The sequence below is a fragment of the Xenia sp. Carnegie-2017 genome, unplaced genomic scaffold, assembly GCF_021976095.1.
Source record: "Xenia sp. Carnegie-2017 unplaced genomic scaffold, XeniaSp_v1 HiC_scaffold_25, whole genome shotgun sequence".
In the NCBI taxonomy this organism is placed as follows: domain Eukaryota; kingdom Metazoa; phylum Cnidaria; class Anthozoa; order Malacalcyonacea; family Xeniidae; genus Xenia; species Xenia sp. Carnegie-2017.
The window spans coordinates 7,816,446-7,843,823 of record NW_025813488.1 but is presented as its reverse complement, the minus strand read 5'-3'; the positions used below and the strand labels follow the sequence as shown (position 1 = coordinate 7,843,823).

The 27,378-nt window shown below is 36.1% G+C and overlaps 3 protein-coding genes across 6 annotated transcripts; 2 read left to right on the top strand and 1 right to left on the bottom strand.

Annotated features, from left to right (window-relative positions):
- The first annotated feature begins 1,130 nt into the window (after positions 1-1,130).
- Positions 1,131-19,532, top strand: LOC124452655 (gamma-aminobutyric acid type B receptor subunit 1-like). 3 transcript variants are annotated; one of them, XM_047003238.1, is made up of 19 exons: positions 1,131-1,149; positions 2,251-2,306; positions 4,753-4,793; positions 10,421-10,651; positions 11,042-11,191; positions 11,485-11,664; positions 12,888-13,025; positions 13,521-13,586; positions 14,047-14,256; positions 14,579-14,833; positions 14,933-14,996; positions 15,068-15,151; positions 15,436-15,586; positions 16,305-16,437; positions 17,019-17,126; positions 17,236-17,364; positions 17,943-18,281; positions 18,679-18,729; positions 19,042-19,532. In XM_047003238.1, the coding sequence occupies exons 4-19, from the start codon at positions 10,421-10,423 to the stop codon at positions 19,282-19,284; spliced, it is 2,532 nt and encodes an 843-aa protein (XP_046859194.1). In that variant the 5' UTR covers positions 1,131-1,149; positions 2,251-2,306; positions 4,753-4,793; the 3' UTR covers positions 19,285-19,532. The 3 variants fall into 3 exon arrangements, with proteins under 3 accessions (XP_046859194.1, XP_046859192.1, XP_046859195.1); XM_047003236.1 differs by lacking the exons at positions 1,131-1,149; positions 2,251-2,306; positions 4,753-4,793 and adding an exon at positions 7,873-8,128; XM_047003239.1 differs by lacking the exons at positions 1,131-1,149; positions 2,251-2,306; positions 4,753-4,793 and adding an exon at positions 10,235-10,253.
- Positions 19,533-20,288: 756 nt separating this feature from the next.
- On the top strand, positions 20,289-23,391 carry LOC124452656 (epsilon-sarcoglycan-like). The gene is made up of 11 exons (XM_047003240.1): positions 20,289-20,483; positions 21,036-21,131; positions 21,207-21,346; positions 21,414-21,483; positions 21,591-21,792; positions 21,946-22,087; positions 22,182-22,399; positions 22,467-22,493; positions 22,602-22,730; positions 22,883-22,950; positions 23,079-23,391. Exons 1-11 carry the CDS (start codon positions 20,441-20,443, stop codon positions 23,108-23,110), a joined length of 1,167 nt encoding a protein of 388 aa, XP_046859196.1. The 5' UTR covers positions 20,289-20,440; the 3' UTR covers positions 23,111-23,391.
- On the bottom strand, positions 22,973-25,679 carry LOC124452657 (very-long-chain 3-oxoacyl-CoA reductase-like). Of its 2 annotated transcripts, none has more exons than XM_047003242.1 (12): positions 25,411-25,679; positions 25,185-25,310; positions 25,048-25,094; positions 24,904-24,979; positions 24,716-24,823; positions 24,561-24,619; positions 24,437-24,481; positions 24,331-24,365; positions 24,179-24,260; positions 23,954-24,019; positions 23,740-23,881; positions 22,973-23,496 (listed from the first exon to the last, which is right to left on the bottom strand). In XM_047003242.1, the coding sequence occupies exons 1-12, from the start codon at positions 25,508-25,510 to the stop codon at positions 23,456-23,458; spliced, it is 927 nt and encodes a 308-aa protein (XP_046859198.1). In that variant the 5' UTR covers positions 25,511-25,679; the 3' UTR covers positions 22,973-23,455. The 2 variants fall into 2 exon arrangements, with proteins under 2 accessions (XP_046859198.1, XP_046859197.1); XM_047003241.1 differs by having other exon boundaries at positions 23,732-23,881; positions 25,411-25,675.
- Between the last annotated feature and the right edge of the window lie 1,699 nt (positions 25,680-27,378).

Below are 27,378 nucleotides of genomic sequence, written 5' to 3'. Positions count from 1 at the left end.
TACCCAAACACAACATTACCAACTTCCCGAGGAATCTTCCTTTGTAGAAGAATGTATGTCTTACAACACCCCCACCCACCACCCCCTACTCAAACACAAAACTAAGAGCTTCACGAGCAATCTTTTGTAGAATGTATGCCTTACAACCCCCCGTACTCATACACAAAAGTAAGAGCTTAACGAGCAATCTTTTGCAGAAGAATGTTTGCCTTACAACCCCCGTACTCAAACACAAAGTTAAGAGCTTCACGAGCAATCTTTAGTAGAAGAATGTATGCCTTACAACCCCCCACCCTCTCCACCCAAACACAACATTACCAACTTCATGAGCAATCTTTTTTTGTGTAAGAATATAACAAAATTGCGAACTTCTTTTGTATATAAATGTGTGCCTTACAACCATCACACCACCCACAAACACAAAAACTCGTACTTAAACGCAAAATATGCTAAACATAATTCTAACAACGATTCTCGTGATATGCTCTTATGCACACTGTCTACATTTGTTCAACGAGAACGTCACGTCAGTTTCCAGGCAAGACCTACGACTCTTTTCTTGCGTGGAGAGTAATTCATACCATGCCTTTCTAAGAACTTGTGTTTTTTCGGTTGCAGCTCACACTTCGCTTACTTTTTTATTTAATTTTAGATGATACTTCATGTTGTACATGATGCTTGGGACCAGTAACAGTTGAGGCACTACCACGACACTGCCATCCTGAGATAAGTACATGGAGTGAAGGAAAAAGACTGGATTTCGTGCTCACACGAGCCAAACTTTCCATTGCAATGTCATCTTCGTGGATATTCAACTTCGCTGTGAAGACTGTACAGTTTGCATGCCAGACTTTTGGCTCTTAAGTAACTCCAGTTTGGTGAATCAAGTTCCGGGGAACGGTTTGAAAGACTCATTCAAAGTTTCTGTTGTGGCCAGACCAGAATGGCGAGCAACTGTTTACAATGTTATAAATACTGCGGAGTCTGCAAAATTGCTGTATTTTACTAACTCAAGCAAGTGAGAGAGAAAGGGTCTTTAGTTTTAGCATCCTTGTCCCTGCAAGCGCGGACGGATCGACAACGAAAGTAATTGACATTCTCAACCTCAGGATGTCTAGACGAACTTTGTGGTTTTTCATTGACGCAAGAGTAAGTGCAAGTTAACAATTTTTTAATTTCATTCGATATTTCTTTGACGTTTGCCATTTTTTTGATTGTCGATGTGAGCATTTCGTCAGCAATATTTGCTGCTGACGTAGCCATGGAACTTAGGGGGTGGTGGTGGGGTGTTATCTTCACATATTCGTGTGGTAATCCGTAATAGCAGTTGATTTTGACAGAAACCACCGCTAACAACAACAGTTCTCAGGACTTAACTAACCTGGACGATCTACATCAACGGACATGTAATGATACTCCCGGGCTCAAATTAGGGCACGCGCTTATGAATATGAGCTCTCACCCCACCCCCCTCAAGTGTAAGCTGCCTACCCCACTGCAGTTCTGCGTTTTCTATTTGGCTCCATATGTTGTTGTTGAACTGGCCAAACGAATTTTTACTGCATGCTCATTGTTGATCATTAGGTTTGCTGAAGCGTTTTCTTTCTGACTGCAAGACGTTCTCATCTTTACTGAAATTGGTTGCAGACACAGTGATAACGAAAAATATTGATGTCTCCCTGATATCAAAGATATGAATTACGTACAGTATTTTTTTTCAGCCCACGCGTCCTCTGTCTTGTCTTAACAAACTTTCTTCTGAGATCCTTCAAACTGTCTGGGACCAATACCATGACCAAACCTCCTCCGTTCTGACTGATTGTTTTGCATGACAAATGATGAAACGGGCTCTTATAAATCCCGACCTGCCTTACGGCGCAAATGCCGAAAAGGAAACTTTGAAACAACGGAAACTGTACTAACGAAAGTTATTTTGGTTTCCATAACAATTGTTGGGGGTGATACAGGTTGGTAACAAAGGATCCTTTGCTTGTGACGTTTTGTATTTTGCGAATCCTTGATAATGAAAACATCGGTGTAGAGCATTTATTTCCTAAAATATACACATTATCAGAGGCTCATTTGACTTGGGGGTATAGAACATACTACACTAGGTGATCTCAAGAGGATTTCTATATTTACATAAATAATATAGTCTGGTCGTTGGAGGATTATTGAACTAACTGTTGAACACATACGTCATAAATAGAAGACTCGTCTTTTCAGTTACAATCGTATTTCTCATTGTAGTCTCGGGTCTTCGTTCGGGAATGATGCGCCATGGACAAGACTCAGACATATTGAAGGTAGCCTATATTATATACTTTTACGTGCTTTTCGTTCACGAAAACACTTCCGAAGATGATAGCTGACCTTTCTGGTTTCAGTTGTATAATCTGTGCTTGTACATGGGGCGTATAATAAAATAAATCGTAGTTCATCCTAACCTGCCAAAGACACTGGGATCTTTGTAGGAATGGCCATCTTTTTTTATTTTCCCCTATCGTGCCATGGGCAGGTGAAATGAAGCTTCATCACTCAAAAATACGGCGTGTTTGAAGTGTTTTAATGGTAAGAAGGGGGAGATAAAAATTTATCATGGGAGATAAGTACATGTATATAATGAGCTTGATGATATCTCAGCTATGTATTTATACATGCTTGATGTTGCCTAAACGAAGTTTTATTGTTGATGGTTTCATTTTCTTCATGGCTGTACGATCTTGCTTTGTATTAGTTTACATCGCTCAATGAAAAATTCTCATCTCGAATCATTGGCGAACTCTTGTTTTCGAAACTCTAGTGGAAAAAGTAACTTGCGTTTTGCGTTCAAGGCTCTGTTATGGCTCGAGGCGAGAAAAATTCGGATAATTTTATTGGTCAGCAAGTATTCTATTTCTATGTTATATTTTATTGAATGTAAACACGAAACAGTATAGCGAAGACAGCCCTTTTTTGCTCCCACGACGCAAATATTTTTTTGTTTTCCTTACATGAATTATAATTTTGCTGGAACATTTGCGTCGCAAGAGTACGTAAGTGTTCGGGCTATCTTCGCCACTGACTATGGATATAATATAAACATAATAGGACTCGCCAGCTTCCTACGCAGGGTCTGCAGCTTATTTGTTTTGGCCGTGTAAGAATTTTGGCACTCAAACCTGATTTTAGCTTACTCCATGCTAAGCCGGTAAATCATTGTTTTCGGAGTTGAATACTTGATCGCGAAATATTTCATTGGCATTTTATAAAATGATAGTTATGTAACGTATGTTCTATATGATTCACTCTCGAGAATAAATGAAGTCATTTAATAAAACAAGACATCTACAAAGTTATAAAATTAAATTTATTGTAACATTTCGTCTTTACTCAAGACATCTTCAGACAAGTAATAAATAGGGTGTTCACAGAGCGCTTTCTGCATGTCGTAAGAAAATCCAAGTCGAGTTTGGCTTTTCCCAGGTTGAGTTCAAGTCGTTGGAATTTTCTAAATGCTTCGAGTGCTCCATTATTAAGCGACGACTAGCTGCTTAAACTCGTCTAAGTTGGGAGTATATCTACGAAGTTAGTTTAGTTAGGGCTGGAAGCTCCAACGAATCTATATGATACCCTTTATGAATCTCGTTTGGAAAAAAAAAGTTTAGAACAGATAAAGTCGTCCAGTACACAAGAATTTATGATCACTAAGATCTATTTGCGATAGCCTAAAAAGACTGCGATAATACATCTCTCTGCTGACGTGTCGTGCCTTAAAGTTAATCCTCAGATAGATCATATAGATTAGACCCTGTTACTTACTGTTTAAAATCGTCAATCTTAATTGCAAATGTTGCTTTAATCGGATTAATGACCGTTGCCTCTTTAATCTGTAAATATGTCTAAAATCGATTGGAAAACAAAGAATATTAATTCCAAATAAAAATGTCTGTGTATAGGAAAACACAGAGAAGGACAAAATATAAAAAACATGAACTTTGAGTGCAGAGAACATGTCTTGGAGACAGAGAACACGAATTGTTAAGGAAGTAGAGGGCATCGGTTCCTTAGCATAAAAATTCCCACAAAGCGTGGATACCTTAGGAAATATGAGGATCTAAGGGGGTAGAGAACGAACATGGATATTTCAGGAAACACGGGTATGGGGTACAGTAGGTATAGAACACGGAAATGATTAACTTAGTTCACAGTAAACGGAGCTACGTAAGGACACATCATATGGTTGCTTGGAAACGTATATAACTTTGGACACAAGAGAACATGCATGGTTAGTTTGGGAGACTGGAATATTTATGTAATACACCATAAGAGACTGAAAACAGCACAACTTCACTTAGGAGACATTCATGATGAACGAACGGAGCTTGAATAACTTTGTCAATTAGAGAGCGTGAGTATCGTGAAGAACTAAGAACGTGAATTTGCTTTTCTTTAGGTGGAGAACATATTAAATGAAATGGAAAAAATGCGAATCGTCTTCCAACACATGTTTTTCTTTTTTTACTTTTTCTCAAACAATGAAAGCATTTCCTCGCAACTTCACGAATTTATATTGTAAAAACCACGATGCGATTTTTCTTGCTCAATTTCATTTCATAATTGTTTTATTTTTAGCGAGTTGATTGGTGTACTTTAAATGTACACACCAACATCCTTCCCCTTGATATAATCAACCCACTTCGTACTTATGAATATTTGCCCGCGCGGTCATCGAACCGTTGACGCTAAATTGATCTATTGATCTTCGTTTAGAGATTTGTAAAGTAACAGATTCATCGGAAAACCTGAAAATCGTGAGTACTAGTCATAAGTTGTTAAACGTTTATTCGACGAGCAGGTTATCGAATTTCGGCCGAATTCCCTCGGTGTCTATCAGAAATATGCAATTCTTGATTATTTTATGTGAAAGAATTTGTGTGGGTTGGTGAAACAGTCTCAATCATCAAAACAATTTACTACGAAATACAACACGTTTGTGGTACAATAAGTCGCTCGGTCTTTAATATCTTATGTAATGTAGTATAGGTTAAAGTTGCCCCTCTATGTTTCACTTTTTCCCGTTCCTTTTTTTTGTCTATTTTTATTTTCATATCATTGCGTGATAAAAGACGGAAATATTCTTGCTTAATGACGTGTGTTTTCACATGATTTCAAACTCCGTCTTGTCGTTTTTTTTTATTAAAATGTGTGTCACAGTTTTTCAACTTCATGCAGTACTTTACAACCAGCGATATAGCTGACCAAATTCATAAATTTAACAGTTACTTGTTAGGGGGAATTGGTGTCATTAAGTCGTTCATTCGAGTTCATTCATCGAGTCTGCTGTATGTAGCAAGGCGCGAGATACACGCGAGACACTGTCACGTGATTTGGGCATGTTTACCATGTTTTCTGATTGACAGTTTAGTCAATGTTGAAACTTGCAAAGTGCGAAGACAAGTTTTCAAATTTTATTCACCTGCTTGAGACTGACGCGCTCAAAAAATTTACAAGAAAAAATTTTCATTCTGACAAAGCATTCGTATCAGCTATCTGAAACTAAAAGCGACAATTCAATTCGTTTCGTTTTTATGTGTTTCATAAAAAATTTAAACTGCTATTGGTGTATCTGTAACGTATATTTTTGGTAAATTCGCTGTGGCCGGACTTTATGTCGAAGCGTGAGTTTCGTTGATTCATCAAAATCTTTCCTGGGACTTAAAAAGAAACAACTTTCTTCTCGTTTAACCCCAGATTGGTGTACTTAAAATGTAAACATGTAAATGTAAAATGTAAACGTCTTTTTGCAATTGATTTGTTCACAATTGCAAAAACCTTCATAAAGAGCAATATGACTGAGGAATTTAAATGTTCACCCAAGCTAAACCTGACAGCCTTTGAGAGAACAATGATCACTCGACAAGCTCATTGTAATGGTTCGTTTTTAACTTTTAATTGTGAGATGAAAAGATAAAATGCATGAAAGAGTGCCACGTCATACACAAAGACTCAGTCACATATAAATTATGTTAATTCATTATGAATTGATTTCGTTCGTAATGATAGTCCAAAGAAGTCGTTAGATTGATCTTGCCAGATAAGAGGGAATGTTGGGATATTTAGACATGTTTTATAGTCAATTTGCTCTAATGATGCATGTACTTTCTTGGAAATAAAGAACATTAGTATTTTCGGTGACAGTAAACATGGTTGTCTGATAATAAGAATAAGCGTGAAGGCCGTGGAAGACAGAAACTAGCAAAGAGAAAACATGAATACCTCAATAGACAGAGAAAATTGATGCCTTAGAAGATAGGGGGAATCAATACTTTAGGAAGCAGAGAACATGAATATCTCTTGGCTTTAGAGATTCTGAATACCATAGAAAACAGAGAACACGAATACTTTGGGAAGCAGAGAACATGAATATCTTAGGAAACAGAGAGTATGCGTACCTTGGGGAACAGAGATTATGAATACCTTAATTAAGAGAACATGAATATCTTAGAAAACAGAGAACATGAATATCTTGGGAAACAGAGAACGCACGAATAACTTTTAAAACGGAGAACACGAACACCATTTAGGAAGCAGAGTTGATGAATACCATAAGAAAAATGAACATGAATACATAAGGAGACAGAGAACATGAATATCTTAAGAAAAGAAAAGAGAACGCGAATATCTTAGACAGAGAGTCATGATTACTTTAAGAAAAGAGAACATGAGCATACCTTATAGGAGACAGAGAATATGAACAACCAGATATATTTAGGAGACAGAGAACACGAATACATTAAAAGACAGATAACATGAATATAGGGGACATAAAACATGGATATCTTAAACAATATAATAAGTAGCATTCGAGTTATGCATTATTTACTTATTTGCGTATTTAAATATTTTTCCAATGAAGACAATGCTCCTCAGAAAGAAAGCTGTAAATATTTTGTTCAATTTAATTCCACTTGTTGTCGTCCTAGCTGCGATTATCGTCAAAACAGTTTAAATTCGTTTAAAAAAGAAAAAAGTGTTTAGTCACGATGTTGCTGATGGATATACGACTATAAAGCTTTGGGTTTGATTGTTTTTAAATTTACTATTGTGTTGGAAGGTGTTATAACGAGCTGATGATGTTGTGTATAATATTACTGATGGATCTTTCAGAGTCCACTTATCTACCTTAAAATCAGGATTCCCAGCATAGATTAGGAAAAGGGATAAGTGAGTGGCAATGGGTTTTACAGTCTAACATGAGAATGGCATTCAAAAAAGATCGTACATGTTTAGTGTACGCTAGACTGGAATTTCGGCTTCTCTCGTCACTCATCATCTATGCCGTTATTTCGAAAATAAATTTGTCTGATTTACCTTGGCTCTTCTGCGAAGCTTTTAAGCCGATTCTGTTTATTTTCGTTGTTTAGTAAAGGAAAACAAGTCACTTGAGATTTTAGTTATTTTAGCCACTCGACTGTTGCTAAAGTCAACAGGCAACATGCCATTGAAACTCGACCTAGTTCATACGATTTATAAATAAGAACAAACCTATATTTAATAATTTTTACGTTTTATTACTATACTTACGTCTGCCGTCTATGCATGCATTTACTAAACAAAATTATTTAAAGGTGGGCTTTGTGGCCCACTTGGCTCGTACCAACTTTCGAAACGGAGAGAAAAAAGACCACACGATTTTTTATCATTCTGTTCCGAATTGCTTAATTTTCAAAATCAGTCTGCCCGAAGACAGCATGGACGCCTGCTTATCGCTACGTCAATCTAAATGGGAACATTGTTGATTAGTTTTATGCATTTGACTCTGTGACAAAATTGATCTATTTAATTGAAGGAGCGTTTTACTGCAAAACCGCTAATCTTAATGGCCCAGTTCAATATTAATCTTTCTTTATGGTAATTTGAGGCCAGGTGTTATCGCCTTTTGTGAGTGGGATGATATTTCGTAAGAAATCATATAAGGAATGTACCTGCTCTCCACGGCGTCAGTGCTAGTCGGTGGGAGCTTCTTGTTCGTATGACATATCTTCCACGCGAGCAAATATATCGTGAATTTCCCTTGCGTGTCGCATTCTTCGATGGTACAAGAAAATGATTAGCTGTTCTTGAGATCCGATACTTTCCTGCGCAGGTAATTTGGACAGTTGAATACATTGTAAAAAATGATCAGGATTGCACGTCACGTCGGTAACTTGTGAAACACAAGCTGCTTCTAGGAATTGCAGCATGTGATGTGTACAATTGCGGAGTGCGTGAAATTGGGCCTTTGATGTTTCCATTTTTATATTAGACATCGATACAAATTTATTTGTCACAAACGCGCTCATTATACGAAGCCATCGCGGCTTATAAGATAAATCGGTGCGCACGTTCAATCTTTGCTAGGCAATTAGAACCACCCTTAAAAGATATTTTCTCATTAACACATGCATGATCCCTCGTCGAAATCAAAAAGAAGCAGTCGGGCACATTCTTGATATTTTTCGAAGAAGTGCCCATCTCGACAAAATTTAATAGACTCGATCTTTCAAAAGGGCTTGTTGGACAGAAAAATGAAAACACAAATGTCAAATATACTCGTTTTATGTAGAACGTCGATCTTAAAATTACATAAACATTTTGAGTATACATACATTGTTGTATATTGTTATCATTAATATACTCGATAAATGCGTGCCTCGAGGAGGTTCTTGAGTATGTAATATATAATGGACAATGATATAATGATAATTATCTTTTCTTATTCGCTATTGCTATAAATATTGATTCGTGATGATTTCTTTTGAACTCTCTTTTTTCTGTGATGTTGATTGCAGCAGTTTTGTGCGTATTCATGTGGTGTCAAGCTTTCTTAGACGAAACCTCAATTCAATAGCTGAAATGCCATTTTAGATCGAAAACATCTCTCTCAATGATGGGAGCAGGTTCACCGTTGAAAATTAGACCTCTATTTTCAAGTCGATAGCTGAAAACTTGGTGCATATCTCGTCTGCTTTGTCACAACATGCATGCACGTTTTTGTAGAAAATTAAAATACGATAACTTTAGCACCTGCCAAAAATAGTATAATAGCTATAATTGAATGGAATAGAATAGAATAGAATAGAACAAAATAATTTTTTTCTGTGAAGATATTTGATGCATTAAAGAATGCAAAACATCTCAGTGTTGCCAAAAAATATTGAAATTATAAGAATTGCCAGTTTATTCTTACTTTTCCATTTATAATTTATTTTGCGGGAAAAAAACGTGGAAGCTATGACGCAACACTTTGACACGTGACTTGTAGGATGAACGGATATTTTGTTTCCTTTTGCATGTAACTCCAATACCACTTCCCTCGCGCAGTATTTTTAGGCGATAGATAGAGATCGTAAACTCCGTCTTTATGCTTTTTGCGTGACGTATGTCGCGCAATCATGGGATAATGCGAGGGGTCCATAATCCAAACTTAAAGATACATTATTTTGTTTAATTCGTTTAATCTGGAACCGAAAATGGCTACATGAAACAATTTCGAAACGAAACTTTTCTAGATAACGCTCATAATTATAGAATTGACGTCAAGACGTTCCTACGTCACTAAAATATAGTTCCTTTAAATAGTTTAATCGATGCCAATTGATTCCACATTTCACATCCATTCCTCGTTTTCCCACCTATTTCATTGCTACTTAACTCAAGCAAACAGTGAAAGCTTCAGAGCTCTTTTTCTTACCATTTTTTTTAATCTTTTAAATAGCCATATGAGGTGTATATTCTATTGACACTCATAACACATCTGCTTTCGATTGGAAATGTACATATATTATTAATATTTTTCATTAAATTGAAGACAGTTGTCAAATATTACGTTTGGTATTGGATTATTATCAAGTCCCGAGGTTCATCAAAAAAACGCCCAGTCTAATTCTAATTTATGCGCAATATACTTAGATCTGTTTTTGCTGCGGTACGAATCTTTATAGTTATGTACAGTCGCATATGAGCACAGTTGTTTTGTTTTTAGACAAGCTTAGTGATTATCTGTTTTGCACATTAAAACTGCTCTTTAAACATGCTGCTTCATAGCAGGAAATGTAAGGTTGACGTCGATTTCGCATGTTGAGAATTAATTAATCATGACAGTGAACTAAATTTTTGTGGTTGACGTATGTGCTACACTATGTGAATTGTTGGTTGGAGTTGTTGTATGATCAATTTGCCGAAGTAAAATCTCTGTTTTCAAGGAATCTCATTTTGTTATAATAAATTCGGTATATTTGCTTGCAATGGTTTTGAAAACAAGCTTTTTGCTTTATCGTGTTTTGGGTATTCATTAACAGTGAAATGCACTAATAGATTCAAGTCCAGCTGCACGATGTTTTTACTCGATGGAGTTAGTAGAATAGTCTTCTTTATTACGTTTTGTCTTTATTACTAGATGGCAAAGTTCAATTGGCATTTGTTGGTCTTACTTATTTTTTCGATTCATCCTCGACCATCGTGGTCATCAAAGATTAACGTTACCATTCCTATACTCGCTCCATTGATGAACAGAGACTCTGATCGCTTTGGTTATGGTGTTGCGTCCATGTATGCGATAGATTTGATCAACAAAAGAAACGACATACTCAAAGATTACCACCTTGTTCCTAAGATCTATGATACTGTTGTAAGTAGAATAATATCTCTTTGGCTTTCTATTCGTTTCTTTATCGCTTTAGGTAAACAATGGATCTAGTGAGACCTCATGAGCTGCAAAGTAAGGTTGCCACCAAGTAACGTTGCCACCAAGTAAGGTTGCCACCAAGTAAGGTTGCCACAAAGTTAGGTTGCCACCAAGTAAGGTTGCCACCAAGTAACGTTGCATGAGCTGCAAAGAACAGGGCAATGGCAATTGGACTTTTAGAGATTGGCGGGGATTAATTCATATAGCACTTATGATATATTATCCAGGGAGGGACTTTCACTTTGTGTAGTGTTTAATTACATAAAGATAGTCATGTAATGAAGTAAATATGGTGCACAAATCCTTACCGTGCTTTTCTCTTGCTTTTTTAAGACAAGTGTTAAGGCAACATTGCACATGATGCCTCAAGTTATTGGTCTTTGTAAAGAGCCCTTCTCTCCGCCACCCGTGATCATTGGTCCAAGTTACTCCACAACCACAATCGCCTCGTACAACTCAATCGCACTAGATTACATTCTACAAGTAAGTTTGTTTTAGTGTACATTTTTAGTCGGCATTAGATGATGTATTTAGTACAGAAAGTTCCTGTGCTTTGCTGTTACCTGTTTGTTGTTTGTCGATGCGAAATCTTTACTAGATCTGCTTGTCAATTATTTTCTTCTATATATTTTAGTACACCTACGGTTCTACTTCGCCAGAACTCAATTCCTTCCACCAGTCAATTATTTTCTTCTATATATTTTAGTACACCTTCGGTTCTACTTTCGCCAGAACTCAATTACTACCAGTCAATTATTTTCTTCTATATATTTTAGTACACCTACGGTTCTACTTCGCCAGAACTCAATTCCTTCCACAAATTTAAATATCTCGTGCGAATGTATCCAGGAACGACGTTGTTCAGTCAAGGTCATCTGGCAATCTTAAAAGAATTTGAATGGAGGAGAGTTGGAATATTTTTTGATCATCACGAACTAGAGGGGCTGTTTAATAAGGTACATTATTATTTACTGTGTAAGCAATGCCGGCTGTGATTGGTCAACTACCTGCAAATAATTCTCAATATTCGTAATTATGACGTCAGATTTACAAATGATTTTCGATATCTGTACGTATTACGTCATATCTACAAATACTAGTTTCTACTATTATTGACGACATCTCGGTCTGAATAATTCCTAATATCATGCTCGACCTCATCCAATAATTGTTTATGAATTGATTATTTGACTGCACTTTGCGCTAGCGCTTTCCACTCAGCGTGATCACAGCAAGGATCTTGGTTTTATGGTCTGAACGGAACTAATGACTTTAAATCTGATAAAAATTTACGGTTCACTTTGTATAATTCAATGAAAACTGGCTTAGTCAATTCATCGCGATAGCGTATGTTTAGAGGTATGAAAAGTGAAAACTGGCCTAGTCCATTCAACATGATAGTGTATGTTTAGAGATATGAAAACTGGCTTAGTCCATTCAACATGATAGTGTATGTTTAGAGGTATGAAAAGTGAAAACTGGCCTAGTCCATTCAACATGATAGTGTATGTTTAGAGGTATGAAAAGTGAAAACTGGCCTAGTCCATTCAACATGATAGCGTATGTTTAGAGGTATGAAAAGTGAAAACTGGCCTAGTCCATTCAACATGATAGTATGAGAAAAAAGTGAAAACTGGCCTAGTCCATTCAACATGATAGTGTATGTTTAGAGGTATGAAAAGTGAAAACTGGCTTAGTCCATTCAACATGATAGCGTATGTTTAGAGGTATGAAAAGTGAAAACTGGCCTAGTCCATTCAACGCGATAGAGTATGTTTAGAGGTATTAAAAAGAGTTGTCAGATTTTTTTGTTAATTTCTACGTTTGTGAGATTCAATAAAAAGTTCTTCAAGTTTGGGAGAGAGAAAGAGTACTTGCAATGTCATCTAAGATGATAACGATGGTCCCGCTGCGACTGAAATTTTGTCATAACTGCTCGGGATGAGGGTCTAGGAAGTTCGTAATTATTTTCACTGCACTCCAATCTAATGAGTACTTAACAGTATCTCGGAGCAATTAAACTCGACGTTGGAGCCAATGATAGAGTGAACTTCAACACCAACGATTTATTGTTTAACAAATTTCCCTCTTCGCTTGGATGGACAGTCTTATCCCATTCGTAATAAACCGTGTGATATTCTTAGGACTTGTGACTGATGAACTTTCTTTTTCTTCGTAGATCACCAATGATCTAATAGAGACTTTGAAACAGTCAGAAGAAGGAATTTCTGTTGTGGGTGTTGAAAGTGCTGCTGCCGGCACGGGTACTCTTTCAACTCCAGATGAAGAAATCAAGAACAGACTTGCAAGACTTAAGGTAAATCAACATTGTGATGATTGATAAAAATGCGCATTCGTTACATCCCTTCCGCTTGCGCATGTTAGATTTATAAAATTTTGTTTCGTATTATTAACACTATGGACTCGACAAGCAAACTATCGTACGTCCCAACCTCGTTCCCAGGCCTTTTCTCTTGGTGGTTTTTCCCATGACGTGTTTAGACCATTGAACTAAAATACATGGAACGCTACCTCAAGCAAATAATTGAAGCCATATCTTACGCCAGACACGCGAGATTTTACCCCAGACACGCGTGTTCAGTGTTTCGAGATTCTCTCGTAGAGTAATAATTGATTGACTACACACGCGTGTCTGGGGTAAAATCGCGGGTTCAAAAATTTATTAGGGCTTTGTGTTACAGGTAGCGTTCCATGTATTTCAGATCAATGGTTTAGACTTCAAGTGCACTGAACATTTAACAAGTCCCTGCAATTTGATCATTACTATATATTACATCTTTCGTGTTTTTAGGCAGCTGATGCGAAGATTATTTTCGCTCAATTCACGCACGTTCGAGCCTTTCGAGTATTTTGTCAGGTATTTATTATTGTATTGTCAAATTGCAAAGAGCAATGCCATCAAAGACAGACTCGTTGTTTCAAACTATCCATTGTATGGGTGTTTCTCCGTAGTTTATTGTTGCAGATTATCACTTTATGCCGTTGAAAATGACTTTAGTACTACAGTACATCGAGTAGTGTCACGTGGTTGCATGATTTCTATGAAAGAAAGTATTGAAATACTTTGCTAAGCCTATCAATTGGTAGTATTTACATCATGTGACCCCCATTGTAACTCCTACTTACTCCCCGTATAGTTCTTAGTCGTAATTTCACGGTCACTGGTGCGCGAGGCATTTCGAAAGAAATGACCGAACTCACGCGTGCGGTGATGCTGGAATATTTCTTACTTCCCGGATGTTGGACTGACGTAACTGCTGGTGAAATTAAGCTTTCATAGAAGTCTTTACGATCTCCATTGATGTTTCTTTACCCAGGCGTATAAACTTGGCATGTTTGGCAGAGACTACGTCTGGATCATTAATGCGCGCGCGGAGTCCGTGAAGAAATGGCTAACGGCAACTGACACGAACTACCTAAAAGACAACGAATGTGGAGAAGCGGAATACCGAAAGATTAGCGAGAGGATGTTATTCTTTAATTACAAGAACTTACGCGAGGACAATATGACTACTTTTTCTGGCCTGGTAAGACATTAATGAAAACTGCCTGTCAGTTAGGGATCGTTAATATGAACAGGTGATAATAAGGATAATTTTCTTCGAAGTGATAATCACTCGTGGATACTATATGATATATTGGAGTGGGGGTCTCGCACCCAAGGCGCGAGATTTCTCAGAACATCCTGCCTAGAACAAAAAAGTGAAGTAGGTTTAATGCATACCGCCCCGTCATCTAGTGTCCGTCATTTGTGATAATGAATATTCCTAGTTGTTTTCTCCGCTTCGAATGCATAGTCATTCGCACCGTGTGTTTGTACAATCATTTGTTCAATCATTCTCTTTTTAGACTGTACAGGAATACAGCGACTATATGAGAGCACATCGTCTACATGGAAAGCATCGTAATGACGCGAATTTTCACAACTCGACTTATCATTCGTTCATCTTTGATTCTCTGTGGAATATGGCTTTAACTTTGAATGCATCTCTGCCTTTTTTGAAACGATTCAACTTCACTTTGGACCGAATGCCCAGTAGAAATGTGACGATAACCGATAAATTACTCGAAATTGCTCACGGCATCGTTTTCGAGGGAATGACAGTAAGTTGTTTGATAAGACTTATGCTATTTCTTTAGTTTCAAATTGTTAGATGAGAATGTTAAATTTGTGCATCATTCTCGACCTTTTGCCGCGTTTAGGGTACAGTTAAGCTTGATCAAGAGCGAGGACGAATAGGACCGTTGGGGTTGTTTCAACTGAGAGGTTCGTTATGTGTACATGTGAGCGTTGTTTATTATGGTCCTGCTTAATGTTTCGTGATTTTTCATATTTAGATACGCTACCAGTTGAAGTTGGAGTGTATTATGGTATAAAAAACAAGTTAAGGTTGTTTAAAGATAACAACTTCTTGTGGATAGGTAAATTTAAAATTGTTTTTAACTTGAAAACAAAATGCACGTATAAAATATTTCGATATAATTATTTGAACGAAATCACTGCAGTTGATGTTGCACTAAATAGCACGATACAGATGATACTGAAACTGAAGTATGGTGGGGGAGAATAATGTTAGAAATATGTAGATGATAAAACACTAAAATGTGGGAGACTAATGTTAGATTACATGTAAATTACATGAATCAATCTGTAAATGATTTTTTTAAAGATAGTTGAGTAAAGGAACGAGTTTCTCTTCATTTAGATGGTCAAGTACCGAGCGACACGTCTCGTAAGAAAAGAGTCATACGTAATGTTCAACTTCCTTTGTTTCTTCCGTTTTGTACCGTGGCTGGTCTGGGAATTGTCTTGGCCATAGCTGTTCTTGTGTTTAATATCTACCACAGAAATATAAGGTAATAGAAATACAAGGTAAATATCTACAATAGAAATATAAAGTAAATATGTGCAATAGAAATATAAGGTAAATATCTACAATAGAAATATAAAGTAAATATGTGCAATAGAAATATAAGGTAAATATCTACAATAGAAATATAAAGTAAATATGTGCAATAGAAATATAAGGTAATTATCTACAATAGAAATATAAAGTATATGTGCAATAGAAATATAAGGTAAATATCTACAATAGAAATATAAAGTAAATATGTGCAATAGAAATATAAGGTAAATATCTACAATAGAAATATAAAGTAAATATGTGCAATAGAAATATAAGGTAAATATCTACAATAGAAATATAAAGTAGATATCTACAATAGAAATATAAAGTAAATATGTGCAATAGAAATACAAGGTAAATATCTACAATAGAAATATAAAGTAAATATCTACAATAGAAATATAAAGTAAATATGTGCAATAGAAATATAAGGTAAATATGTGCAGTAGAATTATAAGTTAAATATTTAAAATAGAAATATAATGTAACTATCTCCCATCGAAATGCAAGAAAAGAATCTAAGGTAGCTTGAAACGCCGTGGAATATGTCTACAAGTTTCTTTTTAACTTTCAACATTTCAAACGTAATGAGTATTCATAGCGAGGGCTATGGGATTGATCTAGACGACAACCACGTGTCATTTATAATTTGATCTTTATCACTACAGTTACATCCGAAGATCGGCTCCACTGTTTAATAACATGATCATCGTCGGTGTAATGATGTGTCTATCGACAGTCGCTTTCTTTGGTTTTCCTGTGGAACTCGACGACACTTCAACGTTTCTTTTAATGTGCAGGGTAAGATTGAGTATAACACTTTGGTAAAGTTAAATAATGTTTATAGCAAATATGATGAAATGTGGTAACTACATGAATGGAGGTAAATCCAATGACGTAGAACCCAATCTAACAGATACCTGATCGGAATTTTATGAAATTACCGAGGCAAGCCACCATCTTGAAAGGTGGCAGTTCATGTGACCAAAATCAGCTTATTCTGCGTTGATATACAGTTGCAGTCTAGGTTTGGTTCTTAAAATGTTTGATAGGTTTGGTGTTCAAAACTTTTTTTGTTTTTATCAAGAAGTGTTGCCTTTTGTTACCTTTCAAGATGGCGTTCTCGCCTCACCTTAACACAGTAGTAAGACATGTGGCGGATTGGGTTACAAACTATTGTGTAGACCCCTCATGTTTTAATTAAAATGTCTATCAATTCTGGCACGTGGCTCTTCAATCCTTCACACGCGTAGGATTCAGTAGGATTCAGTAGGATTCAACTGGTCTGGCAGCCTGCCTATAACCCTATAATGCAGGCTGTTCCATAATTATATTCTGTATGCTTGTATTGCTCATTCCTTCAACGCATTTTCATTAAATAGCTGCGTACGTGGGTTCTTTGTCTCGGTTTTTCACTCGGTTTTGGCTCGATGTTCGTCAAGACGTGGAGAGTATACAAGATATTTACCAACAGGAGACTCAAATACTCTGTATGTTCTGTTATATTTTGTTTTGGTGATTTATGATACTGTTGTGACGTCATAAATGATATCATTTGCACGTCATTGATACTATTTTGACGTCATTGCGATTTTTTAGATTGAACGTTTGAGCAACCCAAGTTTAATAGCAATGGTCGTCGGCATTGTTGTCGTTGATGCTTGTGTGCTGCTTCTCTGGGAACTTATCAATCCTATGCACGTGAAAGTCAACACGCTAATAAGTGAGGTGCGTGGGGGGTTGGGGATGAACTTTGTGAATGTTGCATGACTGTTGCATGACTGCATCAACACACTGACGTTTGTATTGGATACCAGGGAACTGTTATGCAAACTTTGCATGAAAATTTGTTTTTAATCATAATTGAATGATAGACTTTAAATTTTTCGCCCACTGCTACATTTCAATACGCATAGTCTGTGTAGTCACAATGTTGCAAAAGTGCTATTTAGCGCGGAAGCACAACATAATATTAACGAGTCAAAGAAAGTACATGTATCCGTTAAAGAACTTAAGTCTGGAACAGCTGGAAGGACGACTGCTTAACGTGTTAACATAAGCACATGCACTCCTTCAAGAAGTTGAATTTAGTCTGGACAGCACGAAAACACTACAGTTTAACTTGACTGTCTCGTGACATGAATTCCCCAGCCGTCCAGAAAGGTATCTCGGGCTTTTAGCTTGCAAAAAGTTGTACAGTACCCACAATGGCACTTAGAAATAGTTTCCTACTTCTCCAAAAAATAAAAGTCATTGTTTAAGTTAGAGATGCTTATTACCAGAGAATTTTTTTCATATGTATTCAGGTTGACTCCAACGATCCCAATTTAAAGCTGATACCTGTCATCTACTCGTGCGACTCAGCCAATCAGGACAAGTGGATAACAACAGTCTACGTCGTGAAGGGAATCCTTCTTTTCTACGGGTTATTCCTTGCGTACGAAACAAGGAATGTTCATTACGAACACTTGAACGATTCCCGGATGATCGGAGTTAGTGTATACAACTGCGTGGTAATGAGTCTCCTTGGTGGAATATCGAGGATCGTCCTGAGCCTGAATTTCTACGAATTGAGCTATGGAATTACGGTGACGTGCATTATATTTCCTTCGCTTGGCACCCTTTTCTTGATATTTTTACCCAAGGTAAGATATTCCTTTTTTTTAGACTGTAAACTTTTAAGGTATGATAAAAAGTATGATCAAGTACGTAGCTATGCAGTGGGAATCACCGATTGTTGATCCTATCAGGATTGTTAATTACCAGATTGCAGAATCCCTGAATCTATACCCCTGGGACGCCGAAGCCGGGGGGTCAGCCCTCAACACACACACACACACTTTTGCAACTGCAAAAAAAAAGATATTTAGACCGAGTTGAAGTTGTTTACAGGTATTTTTAAGACACTACAATAGAATTAAAGACTTAGCCTCCGCAATTCATATGTTTCTCCGCCGTCCCTGTACCCGTCACGTCTGTAGTTAGTTTTCAAAGAATTGTCTACCTTAAATGACTCATCGTTCGTATTTTTATTTAATAAAGGGTAAGGAATTTATTCTCGGCATTGATTCCACACCAAATGGATACTTAAGGGTATTTAAAAATTTAAAACTTTAAAATGTTGATAACTGAAATGATAACTAAATATCCTTTATTTTGATTTAATAAACAATTTATTAATAAAAGCTAATTGAAGATAATCCCAAATAAATAAAACTAGTTAAATTAATTGACTAATTTAAATCAGACTACTTTGGATAAATCGCTAATGGATTTAAATCAACTGTAAAATTTTGCATGTCTTTAAAAATTCAAACTTTTCATCTCAAGTGAAAAGCTAACGTCAGCCTTTGATATTGTCGCCTTTCTGAAGCTAAACCTTTTTTCCGATCATCTATTTTTAAGGTGGTAAGATTTATGAAACACGATCATCTTTCTGAAAATGAAACGAGCGATGGTGTTGTGATAGAAGGGCCTGGGGCGAGAAAAAACCATTTACGCAACGACAGCGTTTGTAGTGAAGGAGTGACGTCAGTGACCAGTGTCAATGGTAGCATCCCGTCTTCCAACAGTCGCATAATGCCTATATATGAAGAGGCTTCTCAAGTGAAAACTTCAACGGAAGCTAGCAGCGAATCGCCAGCCTGATGATTGATCTTTAATAATAAAATCATGTGTCCGGAATTTCGATCATGGTCAAGAGACCAAAGACTTAAAAGTGTGTTGACGCTATCGAATGCCAAGATAAAGAAACGGACGCAATTCGTTGCTGGTTGATGGATCTTTGGATGCTCACCTCAGCGCAATTGGAAAGAATATCTTGGAATTACGGGTATTTCTCATTAGTCGTTAGCGAATTGTTGTAAAATATGTTAAATATAGCAGTGTGAATTGTAGAAACTTTTGTGTATGGTTGTATTTTACAAAAGTCCCTTCTCTGCCTTTCAACATCGATATGTTTTTTTGATTCCGTGACAAACTCTGTATTTCTCCTACCCATATACAATGGTGACTTCAGATCGTGGTAAATTAGTACCTAGCTACCTGAGCAATGAATTATGTCGTGCTATCATTTACGTCACTTATTTCAACTGGCTGATACGATTATGTCCTTCGATGTTTTTGTGTTAGTGAGCTGGACAACTCAGAGGCTATCACTGGCTCAAGTTTTCGAGCAAGCGATGTTTTATTGTTGATCATTAGGAGTTTTACACAGGGTTTTGTTCGTTGTCCTTGGGATTACCGATGAAATATGTCAGGACTAATAGTTTCTGTTCATTTACTGTATAGATTTTACCATTGTGTCCTTTGATATTCAAAAGATTTAAAAAAAAGGCGGCATAAAGTGTTAGCACCTCGACATAGTAAAGACTTTCAACTGATATAAATGGTGACTTATGTAATTGTTAACTTCAAGCTGTCAATAGGACAGATATTGGAATGTCATGGAATTAGAAACCTTTCTTTTGTTGGCCGCTAATCTTAATCTCACAAGCGCTCATAATAAATCTCATAGTAAATCCAAAATCCAATCCGAACATTATTGTGAGCCCACACATTCCACGGTCGGTGTCCGTGACAAGAACAAGGCAACACTTTACATAACAATAACAAAACGGAAAGAAAACATTTTTCTCTAAATGGAAACACTCCGTATTGACAGTTCAAAGTATTTATGTTATGTACTTTTGTCGCGAAGTTCTACAGTTCATTCAGAAAGTCGAGGCAGTAAACACTTCATTTCATCAGAAGGCTTTAAGAAACCTTGGATAAACGTCTAAAAATATCTTAAATAACGTACAGAATGACTTTTGTTGCCTTGGTGGTTCAATTTGTGTCAATTTCAGGTACGAGAATGAATTGTATTTTTACTTTGAGATTTGATGTTTACTCTTTTCATTCATTTCTGTTTTGTACAGAGATAATATTTTCATTATCCTTTTCTTGATCTGATATCTCAAATAATAATTTGTGTCATTGCTGTAAGAATTACTAAATTCTTCAGTTATTTTCAGCAGTTGTATTCGCATTCCTCTTGTAAATAGTTTCAATGCTGACAATTTCATTCAATCGTCGTCTGCATATTTCTGTTCACCAGCTTTACCCATAGACGAGGCAGTTGGTGTTCTTTTTAAAATATTTTGAGTTATATTTTTCCAGTGAACATTTGGGGAATGTGTTTTTGGTGGGGATATTTAAACTGTCGTCTAGGGCCTTCTGGTTCGATGTATTCTGTATTCTGTTATGAATTATGATATTGTTTGGGAAAAGACAAAGGATGTGATCAATTGTGAAAGTTTTTGACAATTGTTCTCATGAAGCAATATTGAATATAGTTACTTAATCACTTACTCAAAGAATTTGGTGATATTTCCTGAGTTTATTCTTTCATAATATAGTGCTCTATCAATACGCAAGTACTACTGGGCTAGCGTTCACTTTCAGTCGAGGATTTTTTGAAAAATACTTGCTTCTTAAGAGAGATTTTTCATCCAGTAAGTTATTTTTGCTGTGGGTTATTATTCGAACCCTAACTTATGCAATATAATTTGATTATTTTGCCATTTTAGATAATGTATCATTTGATTTTTCATCTGAGTTGAATCGACCTGAATTGCCACATTGGTTACACCTGGAGCAGAGGCGATCAAGTGACCCTGCATTCCTCTATGGTGCCCCAGGGGAACATGATAAGAGTACCAAGTTGGAGGTAATTTATTTCTGATACAGACAGCTTAGGTTAACAATGATTATGTTGACAAAATGTTTTGTTGTAGATCATTGGTTGGAATAAGGAAAAGTATTCCACAAGGAGGATTGTGAAAGACCTTGACGTATCTGGATCAGGTACATGTAGGGATTTAATGGACAATACAAAATTCAAAGATAATGTTACAATTTATGAGGTCCTGTGGCAGGAAAAGCTTAATTGAATAATCTTTCTTCTTCCTTAGCTGTGCAATTTCCATATTATCAAGCTGAATTTTTCATCAAAAACAAAAGGCTAGACTTGTTTCTTGATTCTGGCGGCTACAATGCCATACCTTCAATTGTTAAAAATTACTGGCCAGAAGGTGACTTAAAGTTGACTAAAGTTATCTCTGCTATTGGTCATGGAGGACGTGTGCCTTTGCCTGGATCAAATACTCATGAAGGGTACATTAACATTTGACAATTGAGTTTTCCCTTGACAATTCATTTTTTACAAAATGCTGGGATTATTTGTAAATGTGTAATTACAAGTGAAAGGTCAGAATTATACTATCTAGAAATATTGCCTAATAAATGATCTGACATCTATTCTTACAGAGTGATTGTTCGTGTTGGTAGCTCTCGACCTTGGCCTAATCCTGATGGTAGCAATAGTACATTACGTCCTGGCAGCAAACCTGAACCTGACTATTTCCAACGAAATGGTGGATTTGAAGTAGACTGGTCAAGGTTCAAATTGGTGAGAAATTGACCTGTGTTTTTTTGTATGTATTATTTATAACTGGATAATAGCATATTGTATTTTTGCAGTGAGATTGGTATTTTTTCTTTAGTTTGACTTGCGTAATATGCCATCACATGAAAGTGAACTTGAGCAGCTACTACTGCCTGATCAATTGGGACCTATTTCTAGTTACAATCCCCCGGAACTGGACGAGAGGGAACGTGATTTTGGCAATGATTTCATACTCATTGTGATCTTACCGCTCTTGATTATTTTGCTTGTTGTGTTTATTCTTGGTATTATCATGTGCTGCGGTAGAGAGGGAAGGTAAGCTTTGCCATGAATTTTAATGAATCAAGCTTGTGGTTTTATTTGAACATTTTTGTGCTTGTAGGAGAAAACGTGATCAGGAAACTCCACAGTAAGTTGTGAAGCAATAATTGCACATCATTAATTCATTTCTCATTTTGATGAGGTTTGCAAACATTTAAGGTTGTGAAAATCCTTACCATAATTTTGTCATTCGTAGGCTGAACCTAATTCATCATCATAATATCCGAAGATCTACATTACGTATGCGTGAACTGTCCAAACCAAGAGACCCTGACAGCTCGCATAACCAATCACGACCAACACATGCACATGGTCATTATGCAAAGTGAGTAAAATCTTTCACAATTATTTATGGCAAATCAATCAACCCTTTCACTGGTTCAAAGTTGAAAACATTTAGTGAGATATACTTAAAACTGGTGTAGCATCTTTATGATTATTTTTTGGCTGCAAGTCTTGTATTTAATGTTGTTGAAGGATTGAAAATGAGGAAGATGAAAAACATGGCAAACATGCTCCACCGCCATATCGTGTTCCTCCAGGAAGTAAGTGATACAAAAACATCCATTGCTCTTATCAAGACATGATCAAATCCTATCACATCTCTTTATGTGTGCTGTTTACTGCAAGTTAGTTTTCACATTTATGATACTCATTAAAACCTTTCCTTTAGCTGCAGGCAAAGGCGAAGCTCAAGCTGTCTGAGGAAGATGTGGCTTTCAATAAACATAGTAAGAATGTCTTAGGTAATTTTGCTTCATAAACGATACTTTGTCTTACTTTAGTCTGTACAAAATTGATCTGTCCTTTTTTATAAAGTGTTTGTTTCTTCTATTATTTAACATAACAGAGTGGTTTTAAGCCATTTTTATAAAAGAAGATTTCAGTAATGTGTTCCTCTCATCCAAAACCATTTTTCAACATTAGTGGAAGTAAGCCATTTCTGTAAAACAAGATTTCATTAATATATTCCTCTTATCCATAAACATTTAGTCAATATGTGTGGATGCAAGCCATCTCTTTACAGCAAGATTCCAGTAATATGCTCCTCTAAGCCATAACCATTCTCCACAGAAACTTAATAACCATGCCTAATTTCAAATAATAAAAGCAAAACAGTTTAATTTTAAGAAAATTTATGCATTTTTCTGAGCATCAATATGGAAATGACATTTTGTTTCTTTGCGATTAATGGTTTAGAAAGGTATCTTAGAAAGAGTGTGTAAGGAAAAGGTTTTGTAGCATGTAATGTCTCAAAAATATCAGCTTCTCGGAAACATGCTTCAGGAATTTGTTTGGACATGTTTCATTATATGTTTGAGGTACCTGTATACCATGAGAATAGTGTCCACAACATTTTCTTGCATAAGGTAGTGTGGCTAATGCATTTCTTGCATAACTTTCAGCAGTAGGAACAAATATGTTTGGAGTGACATGATATGTCATTGCTGTAGACACGTAAAAAGGTTGAAGACACTGTAGAGAAAAATATGAATTAAATGATCTCACCTTACTTTATGATTCTGGGGATGAGACAAAGTCTGTTACCTGTATTGTGATGTTGTCCTTTGCATATTCTATTGATAAGCCTTGAGAAAAATACTCAACATATGCCTAAAATAATTTTTAAAAAACCTGACTATTCTCATCCATCATTCTCCAAATAACCAGCATACAAGCATCATCATCCAACATGACAATTAAGTCCTTTTTGTATGGACTTAAATCACATTGTGCTTTGCATTAAAAAGACAAACATTTTCACAATTCAACCTTGGTAGCAGAATACACTGTAATTAGAGGTGTGGGATATTGAGCAGCACTTGAGGATAGGTTGATTATTGCTCCTCTCTTCCTAAATACGAGCAATGTAAAAAGTTTCACTGCAGAAAGGAGCATTTACAGTGCAAGTATGTAAACACTACCTGTTCACCATCCCTGGTAAAATTAGTTGAGTCATCTTCGAAAATAAGAAACAACACAATTTACATGTTAATTACATTTCATTTTTTCAATTTGACTAAACTTTACCATAGTCAAACTTGTCATGTTAACGTTGATTAATTCGTGTAGTTTCTGGAAAAACAACAATGTTAGTGCAAAGGTTGCGAGAGCTTTGTACTAACTTCTATGAGAAAATTCTCTGTGGAACTACCTTTTTTGGTACATCCATAAAGAAACTTGGAAATCCATGATGCGTCCCAACATTATTGACTAGAATGAAAGTGCAAATATACTTTGACAATCAATGAGAATGTCTATTTAACTGCTAAACCTTATTCTAATTTAACTTAACTCTCCAAATATTACCCAAAATTCCAATGTCAAGTCCATTAATTTGAACTTTAATATCCTCATATATAGAATCATCACTGAAATCAACTGCAACTACTTTTGTCTGGATGAAAAACTTCTTTTCTGCATTTGTTTAAAAACATGTTAATTTCACAGATAAATTACCAAAAGCACGGTGTTAATTTCAATGAACCAACCCTTACCCAAATCTGATGCTATGTCCTGAAGCTTTGACTCAGTACGACTCAACATAACAATGTTGAACTTCAGATTAGCCAACTAAAGATGTGATTTAAAGTGAATAACCTCAGATCTAGTCTTGATTTCACCATTGTGGATGACATTACCTCATAAGCAAATGCTTTTCCAATACCATCTGATGCACCAGTTATTACTAGAGAGTTAAAGAACAATTGGTGCTTTTTCATATTACGTGTTTTTGTGAATAGTTGTAAAAACTAACTGAAAAGTAGTATAGTAGTACCTGCCCATTTTCCTCCTATTATTTTGAAGTTAGTTCTGGTGAATAATTTTGAAATGAAGTATATTCGAAGAGATTTAAGAAAATGAAAGACAAAGAGAGAAAGTTTCTTTATCACAAACGCAGTTCCTGCAAAGAATACAGAGAGAGAAATTCACTGCATTTCCCAAATGGTAAACGATGTTCATGTGACAGTGTGACAATATGAGTTTAACTAAAGCATAAGTACCAATCAAGGCCAAAACGTTTCTATATCCTCCTAAATATTGAGTAATGTCGTCCAAGATAAACCAGATTGTCTGTTGGTCTAAGTTGGAGACGAAATTCATTTCAATGTGTTAGAAATACGACGTACAACCAAAGCCTAATGTACATTTTTCTTGAAAAAAATTTGGACAAGTAACATGTGATTTATCACCATCACCGTTTCCAGTATTACACATTGCATAACACAATACACACGAACACGTATTACTTCATGTAAGAAAACGGCGTGTCTGATATACTCGTATCCAGTTAAACGTCCGTGGCCTCAATCCCCCACCCCCTATTTATCCCCAATTTTAGGTTAATTAAAAGAAGCAGGAAGTCAATCTCATGATGAAATAAAAGAGAAATACTTTATTATTTGATATAAACGTTTACTCGTTTGAAACTTAGAAATGTAAATGTCAAAACACTCTCTTCAAACAAAATGAAAGTCATATCTTTAGGTTTTTTATTTTTCATTAGCATCCAGCCTCTTTAAGGTCCGCCCCCTAAAAGTAGACTCAAACGTAGACATAAAGGTCGACATAAAGGTAGACACAAAGGTAGACACAAAGGTAGACTCAAACGTAGACATAAAGGTAGACACAAAGGTAGACATAAAGGTAGACATAAAGGTAGACATTAAGGTAGACATAAAGGTAGACACAAAGGAAGACATAAAGGTAGACATAAAGGTAGACACAAAGGTAGACATAACGGTAGACATAAAGGTAGACACAAAGGTAGACATAAAGGTAGACATAAAGGTAGACACAAAGGTAGACATAAAGGTAGACATAAAGGTAAACATAAAGGTAGACTAAAGGTAGACACAAAGGTAGACATAAAGGTAGACACAAAGGTAGACATAAAGGTAGACATAAAGGTAGACATAAAGGTAGACACAAAGGTAGACATAAAGGTCGACACAAAGGTAGACATAAAGGTACACACAAAGGTAGACATAAAGGTACACACAAAGGTACACATAACGGTAGACACAAAGGTAGACATAAAGGTAGACATAAAGGTAGACATAAAGGTAGACACAAAGGTACACATAACGGTAGACACAAAGGTACACATAACGGTAGACACAAAGGTAGACTTAAAGGTAGACATAAAGGTAGACACAAAGGTAGACACAAAGGTAGACATAAAGGTAGACACAAAGGTAGACACAAAGGTAGACACAAAGGTACACATAAAGGTAGACATAAAGGTAGACATAAAGGTAGACACAAAGGTAGACATAAAGGTCGACATAAAGGTAGACATAAAGCTAGACACAAAGGTACACATAACGGTAGACACAAAAGTAGAAACAATAGTTGACACAAAGGCAATCAACGAAGCATGTAAAAATAGTCATTTATACAAGCGCAAGCATAAAGAGAGTAATACATAATTTAAAAGAAGAGCAAAGATTTAAATAAAATCCCAATCACTTTGTCTTTGTAAACCTCTAAGGTAAAAGAAATAAAAGTCTTATCGTTCAAGCATATGAACAGGCACACGTGTGAGCCAAGCATAAGGTTATGTCCAAATAATGAACAACAAAGCCTATAAGAGTTGCGTTGAATTCAGGTTTATGAATAAAAGAACAACAGCAAGTGAGAAATAGATGTACACAAGAAGAAAGGAAAAAATAGAACGGCGCTTTCAACATTACTTGAAAACGATGATTTGAGAGATGAAGCAGTCGTGATCAAGCTGAAATATTTACCGATATTTACGAGAGACCACTTGTAGGACGACTATTATGTCAAGTTTTGGAAGTGATTCTAAACGAAACTCTACTTTACACTGCTTGCTATCAATGCAAAGTTACAACGAAGTCCATCGCAACTCATGAGAACTCAAATAATTAAGAAAATTACGGTAAAGTCATTAATGGTATAGAAAAGAATCAAAGTTCTAAATCTGTTGATAGTTTTGAAGTATTTCT

Coding starts and splice junctions, on each gene's coding strand:
- LOC124452655 (XM_047003238.1), top strand. CDS start 10,421: ATGGCAAAGTTCAATTGGCATTTGTTGGTCTTACTTATTTTTTCGATT. Junction 15,587..16,304: donor ATCTACCACAGAAATATAAG/GTAATAGAAATA, acceptor TTATCACTACAG/TTACATCCGAAGATCGGCTC. Junction 17,365..17,942: donor TCAACACGCTAATAAGTGAG/GTGCGTGGGGGG, acceptor ATATGTATTCAG/GTTGACTCCAACGATCCCAA.
- LOC124452656 (XM_047003240.1), top strand. CDS start 20,441: ATGACTTTTGTTGCCTTGGTGGTTCAATTTGTGTCAATTTCAG. Junction 22,400..22,466: donor TGCTGCGGTAGAGAGGGAAG/GTAAGCTTTGCC, acceptor TTGTGCTTGTAG/GAGAAAACGTGATCAGGAAA. Junction 22,494..22,601: donor CGTGATCAGGAAACTCCACA/GTAAGTTGTGAA, acceptor TGTCATTCGTAG/GCTGAACCTAATTCATCATC.
- LOC124452657 (XM_047003241.1), bottom strand. CDS start 25,510: ATGAATTTCGTCTCCAACTTAGACCAACAGACAATCTGGTTTATCTTG. Junction 24,980..25,047: donor GAAAAGCATTTGCTTATGAG/GTAATGTCATCC, acceptor TCACATCTTTAG/TTGGCTAATCTGAAGTTCAA. Junction 24,366..24,436: donor ACATGACAAGTTTGACTATG/GTAAAGTTTAGT, acceptor TTATTTTCGAAG/ATGACTCAACTAATTTTACC.